This window comes from Acanthochromis polyacanthus, chromosome 10 (assembly GCF_021347895.1).
Source record: "Acanthochromis polyacanthus isolate Apoly-LR-REF ecotype Palm Island chromosome 10, KAUST_Apoly_ChrSc, whole genome shotgun sequence".
In the NCBI taxonomy this organism is placed as follows: domain Eukaryota; kingdom Metazoa; phylum Chordata; class Actinopteri; family Pomacentridae; genus Acanthochromis; species Acanthochromis polyacanthus.
In genome coordinates this window covers 18667331-18689366 of record NC_067122.1, presented here as the reverse complement: position 1 = coordinate 18689366, position 22036 = coordinate 18667331, and the positions used below count along the sequence as shown (strand labels likewise).

Below are 22036 nucleotides of genomic sequence, written 5' to 3'. Positions count from 1 at the left end.
GCATCAGGTAGACGAGGCCCACGATCATGAAGCTGATGAGGAAAAAGGGGATGAAAGGTCTCAGGTGGTGCCAGGCCACAGCGAACTGGTAGCCCAGGCCGCTCAGCCCGCTCTGCTTTCCAGTGTGGCTGGTGTGGCGAGAAGAATCCGGGGCCGGAGTGTGATCAGAGGACTCATCATCTGAGCGTGAGGTGGACGGACTAGGCTCTGAATCCATTAGTTCCACTGCAAAAAACACAGCTGAATCTGTTTGTGCTCACTTTCCTCCACAAGTCAGCTCAACAGATCATAAGGAAGGAGACATGAAGCCACACATGATGTCCCAGTGGTGAGGTTTCCCTACCCGATCATGCTCGCTGCCGTCCCAGTGCTAAATTCCTCACCCCTGTCTGACCATGCGTTTTATTCCTCCGGTCCTCCCGGTAGTTTTCCCTTAGTCGCCATTCGCTGGAGTTGAATGTCTCTGCTTCTATTTGAGCTTTAGAGAGAGGAAATGAAGAACAGCAGCGCAGCCCTAAATAGACGTGACACCAAATGACTGGACACCGGGACGGAGGGAGGGAGGGCGGGAGAATCTGCTGCATTTGGTGGTCTCAGGTTTAAGGAGTGGTGTGTGTGTGTGTGTGTATGTGTTTATAAGAACCAGACGTGTGTGTGTGTGTGTGTGTTTACCAGCTGCACAGGTTACAAACATTACAGACACCGTATGACTAACACACTGATGAGTCAGATATCTGCTTGTAGCCTGGAGGACAAAACCATTCATGTTTCTGTGTAGCATTTTTCTGCAGGTGCTAATAAACTTTACATTTTCTATTTTATTAGGGTTTAAGTGAGGTGTCAGATATTACATTACTTAAATATTTAATGTGTTCTTGGCAAATGTGCAGCTGTATTTTCTATAACTTACATTTCCCAGCTTTAGGTGATTAATAATTCTGGCAGAGGGTCACATTCTTTCAAGCATGTCTTACTCACGTTTCCTGTTGTAATTGTTCCTTTTATCTTTTCTCGCCATGATGAAAGAGGTTCCTAATATGATCAGTGATCAGAGAAAATCTACAGTCCTTATTCTGTGAAAAAAATACAACTTACATGAAGTTATATTGACACTTTAAGTGGATATTATTCAAAAGGTTTTGTTTTTTTGTTTTTGGAGAAATTGTCTGGAAACAAAAATATCAATTTTGCACTTGAAAGATTAACTATCCTTTTTATTCAGACTGAGTAGTAACCAAAATGTGTCTAGTGCATCTAGCATTTAAAATGTAAATTAGGTAAAGTTGGTATTGAATGCTTTCCCAGAATTATGAGTCACTTTACTGATGATTTGAGCCGACATTTCAACATTCAGTGACAAAAACTGAGTGAAACTGTTTATATTCCTCAGTTTGACAGCGTTCATACACATCTTTCATGTCTTGCTATTCATTTGTCTTTTAGTCTCCCCCCTCCCATCTTATTTCTTAGGCAAGACAGATGTGACAAACAAAATAACATAAAAAATATTCCGATAGTAGTTATAAAAATGCAAAAAAGGTAAAAATAAGGCGAAATATGTGGATACATACGTGAAACCTCTTGCCCCTGCTGTTTGACTTAAAACATCAAAATTCACAGATAAGAATTACCATTCATTGTAGTAAAATCTGGGTTCATCACCACTGTCCATGAATATTTTTGAAGAAGAACGTAAACTCCTAGTTATGGTTCTGTCTCTTACATTTAACATAAAAGTTCATTTTGGGTCTCAGGCTGACACATGCACATCATATCCTGACTAATGTCAAACTTTCACACTCCAACATGCACCCTAAAGCCCTCGTGATCCAACAGCTGCTTCTCAGTCTGTCCGGGATGCATTTCAGACGTGTCGCATACTGGAAACGCCAACACACTTTCACGTCCTTAAACCACCCTTGCGTGTTCCTTTGACATGTTTCGAGCCGAACAAACAAACACGCATGCACACGACGCTATTCCCTCTCAACATCCAGCTCTGTGTGTAACCGGAGACAACAGCAAAGGCGAGAATGTCAACACTTAACAGTCTTTAGCCGTGGTGCGGTGCATGCTGTGCTTGAAAATTAAATCGGCTTTCTGTGGACCGGAGCACAGTTTGAAGTCTTAGGTTGGGAGATGAAGGTGTTTGTTTTGGGTCTAAAAAAAAAAGTGTGATGGCACAAATGATTCCACAGATAGCACCTTGATTACTGCATTAAATAAACATGCTTATGCAGACAGCGATTTAAGAGAAGGAATATCAAACATAGTGTCAAATTTTGCCATTTCGCTTAACAAGAGAGAGCAGGTTAAATTACACAGACAGACTGCATCTCTTTAATTAGACGTGTTTATCTACATGATATACAACTCCTTCCTCACCTCACCACACAACCACATCAATCACACGCTGCCAGAGCTTGTCTAAGAAAAGATCTTTATTTATAAAAAAACAACAACAGTATTACCAGTTACATACTTCACTGAAAAAAGCAACTTCTCAGAGCCAAGGCAGGTATGAATGGTACATCATAAATTTACATGGATAGGCAACAGTACAAATATACTATGTCTGTGAAGAGTAAAAAAACAAACACAAAGATGATTGGTCTCTTTTGCCGTTAAAATAACTCAACTGTAAAAGTGGGATTAAAAAGTACAACGAATTGCATAATGCTCTCACCCGCCACTCCCTCACATACAAACCCCGAAATAAAATACAAAACTGGAAAGAAAAGGAAGAAAATAGAAGGTAAAAACAAATGGACCAAAATCTCCCAATTTAAATTAACGTCAGTGTCGCTCCCCAGTCTGTCTCGTTAAAACTCGAGTCTCCTCTGAGTGAAGAAGTCTCCCAAATTTATGGGCTTTTATGTACAGTGGCGCCAAAGTATGCAAATGTGCATGTATAAGTGGCTCCATAAACATTTTTTTTTTTTTTTAGAGAATTCAGACTTGGGAGTGCAGATAATTATTCCAAAGAGTCCCTTCTGTTTGTGTAAAGAAAAAAAAAAAGTAGATTAGGTTGTGTCTATAGTGTTAATGGCCATCATTTCTGAAGCCGTACGTCGACATATTTTAGTGGTTTTTTAGTGTTTGTCCACAGCTTCATATCTCAGTACCAGGGGTGGTGTGTCGCACTGGTCTGAGGGACTAAATCCAAACAGAAATGTCGAAGGAAAGAAAAAAGCAGCTGTCATTTTTTTTCCACTTGGGCGGTAAGAAAACAAATTAAAGTATCAAAAAGAGGCATTCAGTACATTAAAAACTAAGAAAACGAAGTAACAAGGAGACAATAAAAACAGAGGGCATGATGGATGACGGAAACGTGGCGTCTTATGGGACACACAAAAACACACTCACTCAAAAAGGTCCATAATCATTTTCCACACACACACGCACACACACATACGGCCACAGGTTTACTGTATGACAAATATACACACACCTGCCCTTTCTTGTCTACACCTGTGCTCATCCCAACAGAGAAAATAACTCTAGACAGGAAAATAACTCCTATATAAACAACATTCTCAAATCTACAGGGCGCTCTGTCGGTGTGTCCCAACCTCCCAACGATCCCAGTAAAAGGGACAATTTAAATTAAGGAGCCAAAACTAATGCAGTCATCCCATCTTCTTTATATATACAGTATATACCCTACATAGAAGTCTAAGTACATCGTCAGGATGTGGGTGTTGGCAGCAACATGTGGACCATGACAAAAATTGAACTAAAATGTTGACAACAGCAACGGAAAAACAAAAAGAAAAGAAGAACAACACCAGAACTAAATGATTGTCAACAAAGGTGATTGCCTTTACAGAAGAATTATAATTTATAAATGGAATATATTTCTGTTGCTACACTTGAATGAAATCGTAAAAAGTAGGTGTGTGTCTGTACGTGTGTGCTGCATGAAGCTTTCAGTCTGCAACACGACCGCTTTCTTTGGATGCCGACCCTCATCTTTTGATCCCATCTGTGTGGCGATAGAGAGAGAAAGAGAGGAGGGGGGAGGGGAGGGGGAGAGAGTCTGTGGATCCGGATCGTCTCCCCTCAGTAGCAGTGGTAGGGCAGGGATGGCCCAGTCTGGGTGATGCACACTATCAGTTTTTCTAGAGGAGAACAGCAAAATACACAGATTGAAGCAGGACTAAAGTATAAGGAGTAAATACAATATGCTTAATTTACACAAGAAAAGGCAACACAAACACTTATTATGTGGTATAAGTATGGCACGATGCACACTAGTGCTGTCACAATAACCAACCCTTTAAGAATACTCTAACAAAGATGTTCTACGGAGAAAAACTTGCTCTTAATGCTTATAAGCAGTGCTGCTATAATCACATTTCTGTTCACATATTGGTTGGGAACCGAAGAGCGACTTTAAACAAAAGAAAAACGCTCAAGGAACCTTATCTATGGACATTTTTATTCCAAAAACACAATATATCATTAGAATATTGCCTCTATTTACTACTAGCTGTGATTAGTTATGTTCTGAGAAACCAGGGCGGAGTCTTCTGTTTTGATTGAAAATTATATTCTCCTAATTACCCAATTTATTAAGGAGATATAAATCTTTCCATTTGCCTTAAATTGCTGTAAAATAACAATAGTCTGTGTAATTATTTGTTGATTTATTGTATCTAATCTGGTGATGATGAGCTGTGAAAGTGCGTGGAACAAGGTATTAGTACTTTCAACTTAGAAACACTTTGCTATCACGTTTAAGGCGAGAACAGATCAGACAAACGGAGGCAACAGAACCATCAGGAGCAGTTTTGCAACCAGATAAACCTGATTTCAGTCTCTGGCCTTGCACATAAATAAGCTTGATTATTAAGTTTCCAGAAGTTGTGTTAAGGTTAGAATCACCCGGCGTCTACAGCTTTAAACTACAAAGAAAAGTCTTGTGAGGCACTGGCTGCAAATGCCTCCAATCCTGCTAATGAAAAATCTTTAATAGCACGGGGAACTAGAAGAGACATGTTGCTGTTGATGGGGAAGTGCTCGTCATGTTTTCACTGTGAAATAGGCCATGTGTGACACTGAGTCTTCCTTTTCTTTCCATTATTTGTCCCTGCATTCACATTCATGTTTGTTATAAGTTGCTTTTCTCTTCGTTTAATCCAAATTCTTAACTTGACATGAGAGAAGAACAAAATATCGCTGGGCTTATGTTGCTGTAGTACCCCGTGCAACCACATGAGAGCGCTCTCACACAGAAATACCACAGGATCAAGCAACAAAAAGCAGCTGAGTGTGTGAATCTTGTAAACTGTAGACAACTTCACAACTTGACGATAGTATTCAACACTACAATGCATTTCTAAAGTGAGTGTGAGTCCACTCTGCAGTTGTTGCCCCAGGAAATGCCACATTACTGGCAGGATACGTTCACATTAGGAGGATTTGATAAAAAATGAAGTCTTGTGTGATTTCTGTGGGCCATTTAAACAAGTATAAATGCCGCCATTTGTTCTGTCGTGCACACTAAAACTCTGGTGTGGTCGATCTGAAACAGAAATGCAGCACAAACCGAAACAATTTCAAAATCTAACCAAGACGCCTGGTCCTTCTACGAGCTACATTGTTCACTACAATGTGGTGTCAGACCCACCATCTCCTTGAAGTGCATCTTAATTTTTTCAAGCCGTTTTGTCCTGTCTATATACTTTATATCAATTCAATCCAATCATTTTATTTGTCCCCGAGAGGCAATTAAACGGCACAAAGAGCAGCTTCAACAAAGAACAAACAGAACATCAGACAATAAAACCAACACAAAGTTCTAGAATTTAAAATTTTTTTAAATTGCAGCAATTGTAATAAGCTCTCTATGAATTTCCAGTTGATTAAAATGCGATCATACAGTACAAGCCAAAATCCAACGAGTGCGTTTAGCAATTTAACAACATTGTTTTTGAAAGTTTGGTAAGTTCAGTCACAAAATACAGCTGAAAAGCAGTCCAGTTAGCTCGTGATCTTATCCTTTTTGTTTTGTATCTTGTTGTTCGATGGTAAAAAGTTAGGACCACAAGATCTGACCTAAAACTGTGAACGCACCTTAATTCTACATTTTTATAATAAAATTAGCATTTATCAGTTCTGGTATTGTGACAACACGACTGCATGAGCAACAGTTATTACTCTGCAGTTTTACATCTTCACCATTAGCCTGGGATTTAAAGCTACACTGACAGACTGCATGGACCACCATGCACCTTGCAGCATACTATACCAGCATGAACACAGCACATCAGGATGTCGTATAGTTAAGCGACAGCAGAACAGACCTCTGCCTGTGGTTTAGTACACCGTCATAGACATAGACCACCGAGTTCAAAGTTGTCAGAGACAAAAGGAACACAGTTCATAGAGTTCATGCAGGATTAGAGGTCAGTTGGACATACCATGCTCTTACATGCAGAGGGGGGTAGAGGGGAGGGGGGGAGGGCTAACCATCGTAGGAGTCCAACAGAGGCAGGGAGCCCTTTCTGCCCCCATACACCCCTCGCTGAGAGAGGACCAGAGAAACAGAGAGAGAGAAAAGAAAATCAACAGAAGTGAGCATGAGAAGAAAAAAAAAGTGTCAGTAATTGTGAGGTTTTCAAAGGTTACAGTGAGGAAATATTGATAGCTGTGCAGGACGTTAGTGTTGTTAAGTCAGCAATCCACCACGTGTAGAAAATGATCCACTGTACCGGTAAAGTGTCTGTGGTCTCTTCCAGAGTGTGTCTCCTTTCCCTCTGGTCCAGTGTAGAGTAGGCTTCTAGGAGAGAATCAAAATATTAACTCAGATTTAACCCTTAAATACATATTTCCCATACATTTCCCTTTATAAAAAACAAAGAACAAACAAAAGACACATGAACTAACCAGGGCCAAGGTCATTCAGTGGAATCATGTCTCTCTTGTCCCCTAAGATGAAGCAAAACAGAGCAACAAGTCAAGCAAAAGAAACATGCAAACCTCTGATCATAAAATATGCTCTCTAAACACTTTCCAAATGTTTTCAAGCATAAATAATGTCTCTGACTGTGACCTCTGTCCAGTAGCGGTGTGGTGCTGTCCTCATAGGTGCCGTTAGCTCGGGTACTTGGGCCGTTAGTGGTGGTGGGGTTCAGGTTGACCATGAAGTCCGTCTTCTTCCAGCCATCTTTCTCCAGAGGCCGACGCAGCTCCTTGTGAGCCCAGACGAGCTGCAGCACCTGGCCAGCTCCCCGCACCTCACGATCAGAGCGCTTCCTGCAGGACACCCACAGATGTGTTCAGGCATTCATGAAGTGTTAGTTTTTGCTTTATACCTTGGACTGATGACTAACATTCAGTGCGGGTCATAGAAACTATCAGACACTTTACTCATCAGCATCAAAGAGCTGTTGAGCTTCAGAAGTGTGTCATCAACAACTCATTCTATTCTAATTAAACATGTTTGGGTGACTCACATCTACTTATTCAATAGAATCATCTGTTCAAAGTTTGGCTTTAAATTTGAACAAAAACTTAATAATCCTCAATAGTTTGTCATTAAGGAATTACTACACTGACATTTCATTTTCAAGAGTGACTCCTTTACAGAAAGGTAACATATTGATAATAGTTGCTGTAAAGGTATGGCTGATGCAGACTTGTAACAGGCTACAGGCACTATTTTTTTACTGCACTTACCCATCCTTGTTGATGAGCACCAGCCTCTCAATGCCTTGTGAGGCTCGGAGGGCCTTTGCCGCCTCCAGACTATTGCCTAACACCTCAGTGAGCGTGCTCAGCACAGACACCACCGTCTCCTCTGACAGAGTGCGACCAGACTGACTCTGGCCTCCAGGCAGGTTGGCCACAAGGTGAGGCACTGCATGCAAACCTGCAAAAGAAACACGGCGACTCAAGACATGCTGAGTTTGTGCTGTGAAATGTAGCCTTTAAAGAAGCTTGGCCAAGAGGATTGAACACAATATTGAGCAAAATGAGATATTTAAGACACGTTCTTTAGTGATATTTGAGAATTTTATAAATCCAACGATCTTACCCAGCAGTTCACAGTTGCGGTTGTCGATAGCGAGGTTCCTCAGGGCTCCAGACATCGCCCGAACCACGCGGTCGTTGCCATGAGCCAGCAGTTCTGCCATTATGGGGAGGCCCTTCTCCAGACGCACAGTGGCTCTGATATACCGACCATACTGAAGAACAAGCAGAGAGGACGTGATAAACATCGGATTACAATTAAATAACAGAAGTTTATCAGCAACCTAAAAAAACAGAAAGACTGCATCACAGACCTCCTTATAGCAGGTTCATGTGTTTAAAAAGATTAACAATTAAGGTGATTCAAATCTGGATCAAGACCAAAGCAATAGCATTTCATAGCAGAGATACTTACAGTCCACCTGCCGGCACACAGGTTCTGGATGGCACCAGCAGCAGCCTCCAGGACCGAGGGGTTCTTGCTTTCTCTGAGCAGCGATGTGTAAACTCGAACCACCTCTGGCTGGAACAGCAGCTCATAGCCTGAAGTGGACAGAATGAGAGATGTGTTAGTTCAGAATTACAGGGTTTGTTCTTTTGTGCTGGACACAGACAAAAGCTATACCCAACTCACTTTCAGCAGCCAAACCATTTTTACCGTTTCTGGCTCAGATAAAAAAAAAAAAAGGTGTGATTTTGTAAAGACAAAATTTTATACCTGCCAGTGGGTTAAGAGGATGAATAGTCATGTAACGTGATAAAGACATGAATAAATATAACAACACAAATTAATATTTGGAGTTTTAAATTATACTGAAATGAAGCGTGAACATTTAGCTGGTCTCTCAGAAAGGAATCTAATTATTTCCTGGACTGATATAAAAAAAAATTTGTACAAATGTCCCTTTAAAAAGATCCTGCATCTTGAGGTAGATTTCATCATTTTACTAATAATCTCTGTCTAATAACAGCATAAAACATTTAATTAGGACTCAAGGAAATTTGTTCTTTGCTATAAAAGGAAGTACTCTATAGAGGGATCATTTATAAATGATTTAAAGGTAAAGTAGACACACTTACCTTTGGCAGGTGTTGTCCTCTTTGGAATATCAACTTGATCTCCACTTCCATCATCACCATCCTTCTTTCCTGCATTAAAAAAATGTAAAAGAAAAGAGGAGAAGCTGTTGAGCAGATAAATCAAAGAAATGAGCGATGCTGGGTGAGATGAGCCTTTACATATCTGCAATCTGCTATGGTACATTATTATTTGAAATGCAAACATGCAACCAGTGGAGCTGTCAGCATGCAGTGGTGTTGGGGTGACGTCCAGTGATCATGCCCATGTGCAGCTTGTGAATCCAACATTGTTACACATCTTCTTTTCTCTAGGCAGGTTTTACTTTGCGTTAGCAGAATAAGTGATGAGAGGGGTCAATGCATTCACACGTTCATGAGAACACCAAGAGGAGAATCTTACCTTTGGAAAACCACTCATCTAAACACAGCAAAGAGAAAGGAAGATGTGAAGGAGTGTGGGAAGAAAAAGAAGGAGGGAGAAGAGGAAAAAGGGGGAAACAGTGGCAGAGTGTGAAAAACAGCGACAGGTGCTTCCACCACCAACAAGCTCAAACCCATCAGCAACTGTCCGACTTTCAACAGCAAATCTCTCAAACGCAATCTGACCGAGCTGTAATTGCTGTCTGACACTGACCTTTGCCTTTTCGAGAGCCAAAGCAGCCACCTTTGTTAGCTGGAACGGGGCCCTGGTTGACTGGTATGGTCTCTGCATAGCGTTCACAGCCAGGAACTTCACGATGAACCTGGTAGGACAGATTCCTCAGGAGGCAGACACAGTTCTCCACCAACTACAGGAAGAACAGATGAAAAGTGAAAAAGACGATCAGACATGGAGGCACACAAATCTATATAATATCCAGAGAAATCCAACAAAACCAACAATTCCCTTTGAGGAAGCTCTTTGGTGAGAGTGGGAAGAAAAATTTCTGGCAATGACTAGTGCAAAAAATCTGCAACTGTCTCAAGAGAGCAGCTACCTTATTATCCACATCTTTGAGGTTGATCTGTGACTGGACAATGTACATTAATGAATCCACCAGTCCTGTGCACTCCCTCAGTTTTCGCCTGGCCTCGCTGCGTTCCGAGCTCACATTCCTGTCGGAGAGGGAGAGAAGTTAAGCATATAATTGCATGTTTTCTTCTGAAAATAAATCTCTCTTACTCCTCCTTCAGCTTTCTTCTTTCCATCCACTGATCCCTTGCATACCTAAGGCAGCCAGCAGTGTTGGTCAAGGCGGTCTCCCACTCCAGATGCCGTGGTTTGCAGCTTTCCTCTCCTCCGTTGCTCCCTCGCTCCCAGCCTGAGTGAGGAACGACCACCTCGTCAGCGAGGGCGTGCAGGGCGTGGTCCACAATCTCCATCTTTACTGAGTCATGAGAGGAGAGGTTCCACAAGGTGCCTGGGGCGATAATAAATACTGTTAATATCACTGCAAGAAGACAGAGCGTCCAGCCCCTAAAATAAACCAACAAATACGAAAAAGTATCACATTTGGTCTTCGGTTTCCTCCTCATTCATTCCTGCTGCTCGTCAAGTAATCAGTGATACCTGTGATGGTGTCAGTGAGGTCCTGGTCGCGGGTTTTCCTCAGCAACCTGATCAGAGCAGGAACTCCGTCGCAGTTCTTGATGGCGATCTTGTTGTCTTGGTCTCGCCCATATGAAATGTTCTTAAGGGCACCACAGGCTGAGTGATGCACATCCTTGCTCGGGTGGTCCAGCAGTGACACCAAGGCTGGGATGCCCTTCAGGCGTCGCACCTCTGACTTGACCTGCACACATAATAAGCACACTACCTTAAAAGATCCGCAGAACAGCCAGCAGCATTCCTGCTACAACAAGAATAATAACTGAAATGCTATCATCTTCACGTGACTGATGCTTGTTTCACCTTGTCATTTTTGAATGTGAGATGCTGGAGGAAGGCAGCAGCGTTGGTCTTGACAGGGTCCAGACGGTAGTTCAACATGGCGATCACCTCTGGTAGCTCTGGTTGTCTCCACGAAGCGTTCGGTACCTTTCTCAATGTGCTGTCCAGTGAAGCCATGCTCCCTCTCTCCATCGTCATGGGAACGCCCCAAGCATAAGGGTCAACTCCTCCCATGTCACCATCCAAAGTATCCTCGCAGCTCCTGCAAGTTGTAGAAACGGGTAGAGAAGCGTTCGTTATGAGTGTCTCAAGTAAGAGAATAAATGTTCTGCGTTAATAACAGAACAGAACATTTGGGATTTACCTGAGCCTCCGCCTGTCCATGCCCCCGGGGCCCGGCCCCAGGCGTGGCATGGTGCCATAACCTCCAGGGTGAATGGGTGGAGGCCCCATGCCGTAGTCATCGTATCCCACGCTGCGCTGATCATCCTCCATACCGTAGTGTCCGTGGCCATACCGCATCTCCATGGCTGAGCCCATGCCCCTCATTCCTCGGCCCACCTGGGGCTGTGCTGCATACGGGTCCAGCTGCTGACGGCTTGGGGCCCGATAACCAGAGTCCAGAGTTCTGTAGCCATCGACTGGCCTGAGGAAAGATGGGAAGGATGCAAGTGATGAGTCAATGAAGTTATCGGCGTTACCTTGAGTCCCAACAAGGGACTAAACACTGATATCTTGGTTTAAATGGTTGCATGTGGAAAGACACGTATAGATTAGTCAAAATCTGTTTAAATCTGACAAAATAACCGAAGTAATTCTGCTGTCATACACATTGAATAAAGTCAGAGTACTCAGTTACTACTGTATGTGGCTTTTTAGGAGAACTGTCTGTACAGGCAAGATAGTCTTGGGCGTAGAGCAAAGCAATCACTAGAAAACATAGGCTGTTTTATCACAGCTGGCTATGCTTCTGTACCTGTAGCGTTCATCCATGTGTGAGCCCCTGGTCAGACTAGTGTATGCCTCTGTCGGCAGACCGCCCCGGTAGTCATCAAAACCTCCTACAGGGCCGTAGTGGTAGTTTCTTGGTACTGTGGCGGTGGGGTAGTCTCCTCCACCGACCTGCCTGTAGGGACGGTCCAGTGTGGCGCTGTAGACGGCCATACCAGGCACCGATAAACTCCCATCAATGGACCTCGAGTCAGAAGGCAGGACTGTGCGTGAAATGGGTTTCTTCATCTGAGGGACAGAAAGACCAGGAGTAATGTATTAAAACACTTGCAGGGATTTCACAATTTAATAAAGTGTGACAATTTTAAATGAACTGGAGAATGCATCTTGTCATCCTACCCCGTTGTCTGTTCGCCGAGTGGTTCCCTCTTCAGAAAAGACAGAGTGTACTTCCTGAGAGTCATCCTCTGGTGTGTAGCTCTCATCTAGAGCGCCGTGTGCCGGATCCACCATCCTGTACTGTAGCAGAGACACCACACAAGTAAGTTTAATTACTGGCACACACTGCATAATACAAGAAAAACTGTGAATTTTATATGATCATAAACACATACCTGTGTGCCGTTTATGTATGAGTCAGTTAGTTTCAGTCGTTCTATGTCTGCATCCCCCAAACGCCCGTTCTGGGATGAAAGGAAAAAACACAACTCTGAAACACGCTGTGCACCAACTTCACATGCCAAACAATTTTTATAAGTGAGGTTGAGGGCATTGCTCCCAGTGGCCAGTGCTGTCGACTTTCTTACAACTACCCAGATGATATTACTGCTGCTGAAGCACATTCAGTGCTGACCAAACCGTCCCTGCATGTTCATGGTCGGTGAATTACTGCCAGACACAGAGGCGGACATTTTGGAACGCAGTCATTCATCCTCACAGTCCACTTCCTCTGCACTAAACTCTTACATAATCATTGACTGTCACACTGTATGACTTGGATGCTTTCTGTCTAACCCTGAGTAGCACTCAGTTGTCAGTGATTACATGTGAACACAGCGTGATTGGACTGCTTTGGACATCATTGCAGCAACAGTTCCACCACCCAGAGTTAAGATCAGTTCAATGTCGCTGTGACACTACTGGCAAAAACAGATTAACAATGTTATCATAGACTGACTCCCACTTCATTTTCAAATTCTTATACGGTATTAAATATTACGTCCACAAGGAGGCAGGGCTGTAATAGGAAGTGCAGGCTTCCTAACAAGAAGGACACACTTCCTCTACAGCTAGTTCTTTCTATAATACCACCTTTTCTAAACAACTCCGGCATGCATTTAGAGGAGCACTGGCAGAGCGTACAGGTCTTTATCATTGTTTATATATCTGGATATCAAACATGGACAGCTACCACAAGACCCAAAACACAAATTCATGCTTTCTTAACCTTTATCCTTCCAAGGACTCAAGGAGACAAAACATAAGATCTAATCTATGTCAGCAAGCCCCAAAATGAAGGAAAACATTTAGGGACAGAATTTAAAGTCCACTATTCTGTCAGTATACAAGAGCTGAAAAGGTTTTTAATGATGTCAAAGTTGCCTTAAGAAATAATGATTCAGTTCTTCCAAGTCTACGTCCAGCAAAGTAAAGTTTATCAAATAACTAGACTATCACACAGCAGTGCAGACTACAAAATGGTATAATGAGGCAATAGCCAGACCTTCTCCAACCAAATAATTTGGCTGTAAACAAAACAGCAGAGTGGGAGACCTAAAACATTCAACAGGTAAGCTGATCTTATACTTCAAAACAGACATAACTTCAATTTTCAGAAAGATCCACTAAACTAATGGTATTCTAGAAGAACTAAGCAGATGGGGATGTCTGTTTTTAGTTCTCAAGGCAAATGAATTCTAATAACACTAAGTAAAACTCTAAATTTTGCCCTCAAGAGTCAAACACAAACAGTAGCTTCAGTATTACAGCTCTAACATGTTGTCAAATATCAGTCATTTAACTGGTATGCTATTAACCAGCAACTGCTGCTTACTGGTTAATTACTGAAGTCATTTTAGAGTAAAACAGTTCACATTTCATGAGTTCTGCTAAAATGTGAATATCTACTGGCTTTTGTAAACCTCTAGGGTAGTGATTTGAATATATAAAGTTCAGACAACACAAGCTACTTGAATACATCAGTGTGGGCAGCAAGGAAATGTTAAAAGGAATCTTTCAGCTCTGTAGGAGTCAAAATCTCAAACAGCAGACAGTTTTGGATTATCTAATATTATACATGATCATTCAGCCTGTACTGCTGATATATGAAGCAGAAACAGCAAATACCAGTGATTTCAATACATACATTGATAAATGGATGTTGAATACAAAAAAAAAAAAATCGCATGCAAAAGAATATTTAACGCACAGCAGAAAAAACAGCAGTAACACATTTAAATGCTATAAATGAAAATGTGAACATGAAATCCTCAGTGAAGGAATGCTTTTAGATGCAGGACTACGGGACACATGCACGACAAATGACCTCGTTCCACAATGCGACATGCTGGAACAGGGAGGAAAATAACTGAAATTCCACAACAGGGGCTGACGAAAGGTGCATGCGTGTCTGTCAGAGTGCATCCGGTGAGTGACAGCCAAGTCATGCTGCAAGTGTGACCGTCATCTCAGACATGTTAACGTTAGTGAAGTATGTGCAGGCTTGAACTGATGCATTTGCAGATGAGGAACAGATGGACTTTACAGATACACAGTCAGTAAAGAAAGACGTGATGATGCCGCACGTAGACGGACACAGACTTTGGCGAGCGCTGGTGGAGAGGAGGCGGGACCGATGAGAGAAAGATGAATGATCAATGAATGAATGTCGAGGGGAGAAAATGATGCATGAATTTGCTGAAAGAGTTGGATGGAAGGAATAATGATCCATGTACTGGAAGTGAAAGATGTTGACAAGAGACCCTAGATGGACATGTTTGGGTTCTTTGGGAAGTGTTACCTGTGTGTGAGGGAGGGGGCGACCCAGGGTCGAGGGGCTGGTGGCGGGGAGGCCCACCCTCCTCCTCTCCTCCTCCAGCGCCCGAGTCAGCTGTTCAAACTGCACCTCCTGCTCCCTGACCGACTCCAGCAGAGCCGCCGCGCTCTCACACTGCTCCATACACACTATACCACCCCAAGGGGAGAGAGTGGGGCGTTACACATCTCCATACAGCCTCAGATGCACTACAGCACAAGGAGAGGGTGTCGAACAAAAACACACTCTCCAAACAAAGTAGCAAGATCCAGTAGATGCAGGACTTTTGAGGCCGACGCTAAGAAGAAAGGATTATTTTACCCCTATCTGGTTTATCTACCGAAATATCTTGTTTGGTGACTCAGGCTCAGACATCTTCTTGGAAATGTACTGGGACTGCAAAGATTGCTCAACGGCTGATCTTGATCGTTATAGTCGCCTGTTGTGGCCTCAAAAATGAAACTACAGTCCTGTGAAGACATGTTCCCTGAGTGTTTAGTTGGAAGTAAACCATCAAAAATTCCCCAGTTACAGTAAATTTTTGTACGTCTATTCCAAAGAAAGGCTGTCATGGTTGGTTCACTCCTCCCCCGTCATGCATCGTGTCAAACTGTAGTTGCAGGGTTGCATAATGTGAAAGCAAAATACATCACAATGATGAGCTACCCAATTGATGATATTAAAAACATTATTTGCATGCAATGATGTTGTGTATTGGTGGACACAATACAAGTCAGACCGTGCAGGAGGAGGGTAGTGATGACAGAGAAGAGTCACTGAAACCCTGGTTGCTGCACATTAATCTCTTTAAAGTAGAGGCACTTAATGGAATATTGTATTTGTCAACATCACACCACTGAATGCATGCAGATCAATAGGCTAGCACTCGATGCTAGCTCAAAGGTTTCCTCTAGGCCTTTGAATACTCTCAAAAGCCAAATAACAAAATATTACAAAAACTTCTTGTAAAGGAAATGCAGCACAGAATGACATGTAGTGTCTTGGTTGCAATTTCGGATGAGAATAGCCTGAATCAAAATGCTTTCCTTGGTTGTGTCATAATTGGATTTCTATTCATGCATCGGCAGCAGAAGGTACGGCGATCTGCAGCAGAGAATAAGAACAGATCTACTGTATCCAAAATAAACTGTCAAAAGAAGAGGATGAAGCTTGTTTCACAGAGAATCACTCTTAGTACTGTTTTTACTGTAGCGGAACAAGACAACCCACCACAGTAAGACCAAGGAGAACTGCACCCTTCTCTTTATGGTGTAAGCACAAATCACAATACACGTAAGCATTTTGTCCTAAAACTGAATTCGCACAAAATCCACAATACACACCTTCACCTGTGGGCGTGGTTTGGTATAAGAGGTGAGAGATCACGCCGAGGTCAGAGGTGGCGCTCTAGTTGATCATGTGTGGAAGGTCACCGAACCACCGAGCCCAGAAACAGGGAGGAATGGACTGCAGAGAAAGAGAAGGGTGGAGGGAAGGCAGTAACAAGAAGAGAAGGAGAGAGAAAGAAGTGTTTAAGTGAAGGCACCTCTGTTTGGAAAAACAGCAAGATAGTGAGAATACCGTACAAGCCTGTCAACAGGGTTGTGTTTGCTCTGTGAGCAAAAAAGCACAGCGAGAGACAGAGCCATACAGTAGCTCCAGCATTTAGACACACCCAGTATTTACTCAACACTTGGCCTGTGTACGGCAGCTAGCTGTGGGAAGCTGACCAACCTGCAGTTCTCCCCGGGCTAGAGAATATCAACCGTCAGCATAAAGAGAAAGAGGGATTTAGAGATAGCAGCAGCCTTCAAGAACTATGTGCTCTCGTATCCACTCTTGTTTTCATCTGCAGCGTAACCTTGCATTTTTTTGCTGTTGCTCCAGCCTTTTCTCTGTAATCAGTCTTCATCTACCTCTGGCTCTACTCTGATAGTCAGCTACTCCTGTCTTGTTCTTTCAACTGCCTCTTATCCCTCCCCCTACAGCCCCTTGTTGTCTCGACTCAGAGAAAGACATTGTTATATCAGAGTCAAACAACAGGATAGCGGACACTCACATCCTCTTATCTGTTGAATCACCCTCTGCTGCAGCAACCCAGCTTCTCGTCAGTTCTGGCTTAAAAGATGAATAAACCCAGGCATTGCCACACACACTTGCATGACCGGTTGGACGAGGTAGAGGAGGGGTGACCAAATTTCCGTTTTTCAGTGTCTCTCTGTGTCTGGCCAACATGCACAGACAGACTCAGAGTAGGAAGTTTGGCTAACAAACAGGGACCTGCATTTACACTTCAGGCAGCAGGTGTTTGGGTGCTTGACAGGTAGAGCATTAACAAGTGCAAACAGAGAGAAAAGCATAGGTGGAATCATTTCAAAAGGTGCTGATGAATGACTCACAGTTTCACCTGTATCAGGTTGTGCAAACTAAAGAAAAACACAGACATAACGATATCACCACAGACACACCATTACGACATAGTAACAGTCATTTTCCCGGCTTCCTTTTAGCTGGTAAAATGATGCCTGTGGATGTTGCGTCTATTCCTGCGTGCATATAAAATGAATGACTAACACACACGTATAATGTAACTTTACGTATTTTTAAAATTCCCAGCTTGAGGTGTGTCCAGCGTGGGGAAAAAAAAAGGGAGGATAAGTGGGACGGCCTGATGAGAAAACGAGGAGTGGCCTGTGTGCATTTCCCAAGACAAAGGAATCTGTGATAACCACAACCAGGATTTGCGTGTGGGATAACATTGACCAAGAGGAAGACATGATGTCACATACATGCGCTCACCCAGTCATGACTTCCTACCTGAGCAAATCACAAACTGCTGCCCTGCATCACACATGCCTTTATATGGCCACAGCCGGGACGGGGCTGATATTAACCCACTACAGACAGAGACGGGCAGAGTGGAAGAGCTACAAACAAAAAAAACTAATTGGAGAGACAGGCAAAGCATGAGAAAAAAGGGGAGTGGAGATAAGAGAAGGAAATGCAAGATAAAAGCTAATCTTGCATTCCTACCATTGTCTCCTGCCAGTTCAGCACAGCAGCCCACCCACTCATCCACTGTCCAACGACCTTAAGACACCGGCTAATCATTCAGATATCTGTGTTTACTGATGCTGTGGGGCCATTTCAAGGCGAGGTTACTGGTCACAGTGACTCAAACACAGAGAAACAAATTAGTGAAAGCTTTTTTTCAGCACACAGTTTTTCATAATTGTATGCCACATGTTGGCAGACTCACTCCTCTGCTTATCTCACATGCAGCAGTCAGCAGTCTACAAGTATCTTATTTCACTAACGAGCACCACCGTCATTTACACAAGATGAATTATAAACTGCGATTGATACTCCTTGGCATGTGCACTTGGGAATGTGAATGCATGTGCAAACTGTGTGTGTGTGTGTGTGTGTGTGTGTGTGTGTGTGTGTGTGTGTGTGTGTGTGTGTGTGTGTGTGTGTGTGTGTGTGTGTGTGTGTGTGTGTGTGTGTGTTTTAACCACAGCAAGGAGGGAATTTGCAGCTGTCACATCGTGACGATGGTGGAACAATGAAAAGTTTGTGCAACTGTGAGCACGAGCGCAAAGAGCCGGAGAGCAAGAACATCACCGGGCGCATTTCAGGGTATGCGCATCTGTGATCAGGTCAGGGAGGAGGGGGATTGAGATAACACAGCACTTTACATACTCATGACTTGTCCCCTCCACCCGTCCCCCTCTCTCACAGCTGTTAGTTTTGGCCTTGAAAGTCAGCGGTGAGTTTCGTTGAACAATGAAAACAATCAATGGCGTCCCATTGCCACTCCCCTCCCCTTTCCCCTCTTACCCACTTCCTGAGAAACAGGATGTTATGGATTCAACATCAGATGAGCACAGCGCCGCAATGGCTTCTTTGGCTCACCATAAATCCTTTTTCACAACAGAACTGCTTTTGCACAGACCATGGGCGCTCGTAAGATGTACACTTTAATGAACCACCTACTGATGGTTGGCTTCCTCCATTAACAGAGGGTTTTTTTGTGGTGAAAATTTCCCATGGCCAATATGTTGATCATACCACCACAGACCACTTCCCACTTTGCTGATATTGTTCTCCATCTACTGTTTTCTGTTCTGCTTTCATGACCTTTCACGGGCAATCTCTGTAAAAGCCAATTTATCGCATTTTAGTATTTTTAGTTGGGAAATTACTAGTTATTGTCTCTGCTGCCTCATTTTATCAAAGAATGAGTGTGTTCCAGTTTTCTCTCTTGGTTTCTTGTAAATTATACTGCACAGTACACTACACTGCCTGGATTTTGTAAATCCAAAAACCTGCGCATTTTTTCCAGAAGTGAGGAAATAAGGGTCCGCTGAGAGAAAGGTCATGTCTACAGTAGGTGTCCCAATCATAACAGTAACTCAAGTTCAAAATGTCAAGCACAGTACGTTGAGGTCAACAACAACATCTGATTGAGGCCTGACACACCACGAGTCAGATATCTCCACCTGATTCTGCAGCAATCAGTCAGTGTGATTCACTCAGCCCCGTCAGAAGACATCTGTGTTCATACACACACACACACTAACCCACAATCCAGCCTTTGTCGACTTAATGAAACTCTAGTTAGAGCAGCAAGCGCCCACACCTGCCGTCAGCTGCAAATACACCCACTGAAACAACACACCTACTGTCAGAGTTCACATCTGTTCGCGCATCTCAAGGTACCCGACACTGCAATTTGCTGATAAGTCAGTGTGATGGCACCAGTGCTGCTTTAAGCTGAGCATGGCTTGTAATGGGATTGAAGCTTTAGCCCACTAATCCACTTACCTCCTAACACATACACACATGATGTTAACATGCACACACATACATAGACACACACGCGTTAGCCCGTTTGTGGATTAACCTGCACACCTTAGGAGAGCAGACACAATTGCAGTCGGGGTTGAGAGCATGCATCAACAATCAAACAGTGACTTGGAGACTAGCAGTCAGGAACGGCTGACATATGCTGTTATTAGTGGTGGCACCTGCAGCACATCAAATCGGCCACAGCGGTGCCTCCACTACACCCATACTGTATAAACATAAACCAGGACTAACCTAAAGCCCAAGGGGGAAGACACTAAACCACACTGTAATATGTGCCTGCATGAAACCAGTGGTAACAAGGGAAAATCTGGTTCACTTGATCGCACTCTGGCTGACAGTTATCCCCACCCAGACTTTTCCCTAACAAAACAAGTTCACACAGGACCCACCCAACAGGTTCACAGCCTGACAAACTAATAATCCCTGGCTGTGCGTGTGTGACAGACTCCAAATGGGAGACCACCATCCTGAAAAAGCAGGATCAAATACACACGTAGATCTCACAGCATAATGTCTAGCCAAACAAGCAGAGAGGTTTCCAATTACCTGCAGCTCCCTGGAGGTTTTCTACCGACGTGTTGATGAGCTCTGCTTATCTAGTCTAGCTGATAACTGTCTACTTTCGATAGTTGACGCCAAAAATGAGACATCAACAGCAGCATTAACTAGGTCAAAGCACTGTAAATGTATATAGGTGAGGAACTAGTGCATTTCAGTGATGTAAACCCGACTGGCCGTCAGGTTTTAAGTCAGTTTGAACTCCCCCGACTCCCGAGCAAACCTTCCATTTGGAGCAGCTACAAGTTAGCATCCCCCTCTCATTTAGCGAAACCCAACAGAGTGTCGTGAATTGATTTGCTAACGTAAGACAGCAATGTGGGGCAGCATTAGCCAACAGACAGAGGCAGCAGCACAAAGCCGTCGGTATAAAATGACTCTCACGAACAAAGACTCACGCATTTGAGTTAGTCGGTGCTTGTGCTAACGCCGTCGTCCACATAAATGACAATGCTGTTGATGAAATCAGCCCCGGTCGGCTTGAATGCTCGCTCAGCACCCGTATGACCTGGTTTGGCTGTCTTGCTACGTTAGCATCACAATAACCCACATAGCCGACCGAGATCGCTGCCAACAGCCGGGCTAGCGTTAGCATTAGCAAACACAGATTAGCTACGAGAGCTGTGAGTGTTCAGAAGAGCGGCCATTGAAGCCAATTCAGACGCCGTTTTAGGGTTTATTAGTGAGTATTGGGGGCTACTTTGAATTATCAATCGCAGTGTGCACGGTGGGCGACAGAGGCAAGGGTCACGGCTTGAACTCTTAAGTTAGCATCGCTAGCTAGCGTTAGCCGCGGAGAGTCGTGTTGCTGATCTGTCGATGATGTGACCACTCCTTGCCAACGCTGCAGTGCACCCACTATATGAGAATAAAAAAAACACCACACTCCCGATATACAAAGCACCTGATAGCATTTATGGTTTTACTCACCTACTGCTGGGAAGCCTGTCCAGACTATTCCGTTTTTTTTTTAGTGGTTTCTGCCCTCTTTCCCCCTCCTTCCCTGGGTTCTGGGTCAAGCTCGTTAAAGACGAAGCGACATCACCGAGTTTTGTATCAAAGAGAGGGCGGGATCAACAAGCGGCTTTACCGTAAAAACCTGCGCACGGAAAATTCCTCCCCTCACACAGGTGTTTGTCACAGGTTTCAAGGCGGGTCCAGGAGTTTGTAGCTGGACCCAAGGTGAAGTATTCCTGCCACGCCAACTGATAATGAGCAAGACTGAAATTACACAAAGGGGAAGAAGGAAGGGGGATTTAAACTGTGCTGCAGCAGTGGGATAAATACCTCCCACTGCCTCCTCTCTCCTCCCTCTGCTCTCACATATACACACACTGATGTCATTTCATTGATTGCCCAAGAACAATAGTCTGGGAGGAAGCAGCCTTTCGTGGGGAAGTACAACTGCATTCCACACCAACGCGACAAAACTATTGGCACATAAAAACCGCTACAAGTGACCATCACATCCTACGCATGTGTCTGATTGGTAATAAGCTGCTGGTAAACAGACCATCCTCATATGAATCATGCTTGACCACAACTATGTAGTCATCTGTACCTCTAAAGCACCATTTAAGCTTAAATTTTCTCTCTAAAAATGTTTTTTTTTTTTTTACAGTATTTATCTCACCTTTAACGGTCTCAGTTTCAGGATGACTTTCAACATCAAAGCCCAACAATTCGAAACTTGA

General features: G+C 43.5%; 1 protein-coding gene across 7 annotated transcripts; it reads right to left on the bottom strand.

The window, feature by feature from the left end:
• Positions 1–2423: 2423 nt before the first annotated feature.
• Positions 2424–21570, bottom strand: LOC110948154 (catenin delta-1). Of its 7 annotated transcripts, none has more exons than XM_022189563.2 (22): positions 21273–21570; positions 16256–16379; positions 14898–15061; positions 12493–12561; positions 12278–12397; positions 11904–12166; positions 11292–11573; positions 10949–11189; positions 10607–10829; positions 10265–10457; positions 10035–10152; positions 9692–9845; positions 9458–9475; positions 9058–9126; positions 8393–8520; positions 8042–8192; positions 7684–7876; positions 7058–7260; positions 6892–6933; positions 6717–6784; positions 6426–6529; positions 2424–4121 (listed from the first exon to the last, which is right to left on the bottom strand). In XM_022189563.2, the coding sequence occupies exons 3-21, from the start codon at positions 15054–15056 to the stop codon at positions 6470–6472; spliced, it is 2754 nt and encodes a 917-aa protein (XP_022045255.1). In that variant the 5' UTR covers positions 15057–15061; positions 16256–16379; positions 21273–21570; the 3' UTR covers positions 2424–4121; positions 6426–6469. The 7 variants fall into 7 exon arrangements, with proteins under 7 accessions (XP_022045255.1, XP_022045253.1, XP_051810587.1 ...); XM_022189561.2 differs by having other exon boundaries at positions 6475–6529; XM_051954627.1 differs by having other exon boundaries at positions 6475–6529; positions 16262–16379.
• Positions 21571–22036: the final 466 nt, after the last annotated feature.

Bases quoted from the DNA above. Each gene is read 5' to 3' on its own strand.
- LOC110948154 (XM_022189561.2), bottom strand. From the start codon at position 15,056: ATGGAGCAGTGTGAGAGCGCGGCGGCTCTGCTGGAGTCGGTCAGGGAG. The intron at 12,398-12,492 runs GTATGTGTTTAT...TCTCTGCTACAG, and splicing joins CATACATAAACGGCACACAG to TACAGGATGGTGGATCCGGC. The intron at 6,934-7,057 runs GTCACAGTCAGA...GCTTCATCTTAG, and splicing joins CACACCGCTACTGGACAGAG to GGGACAAGAGAGACATGATT.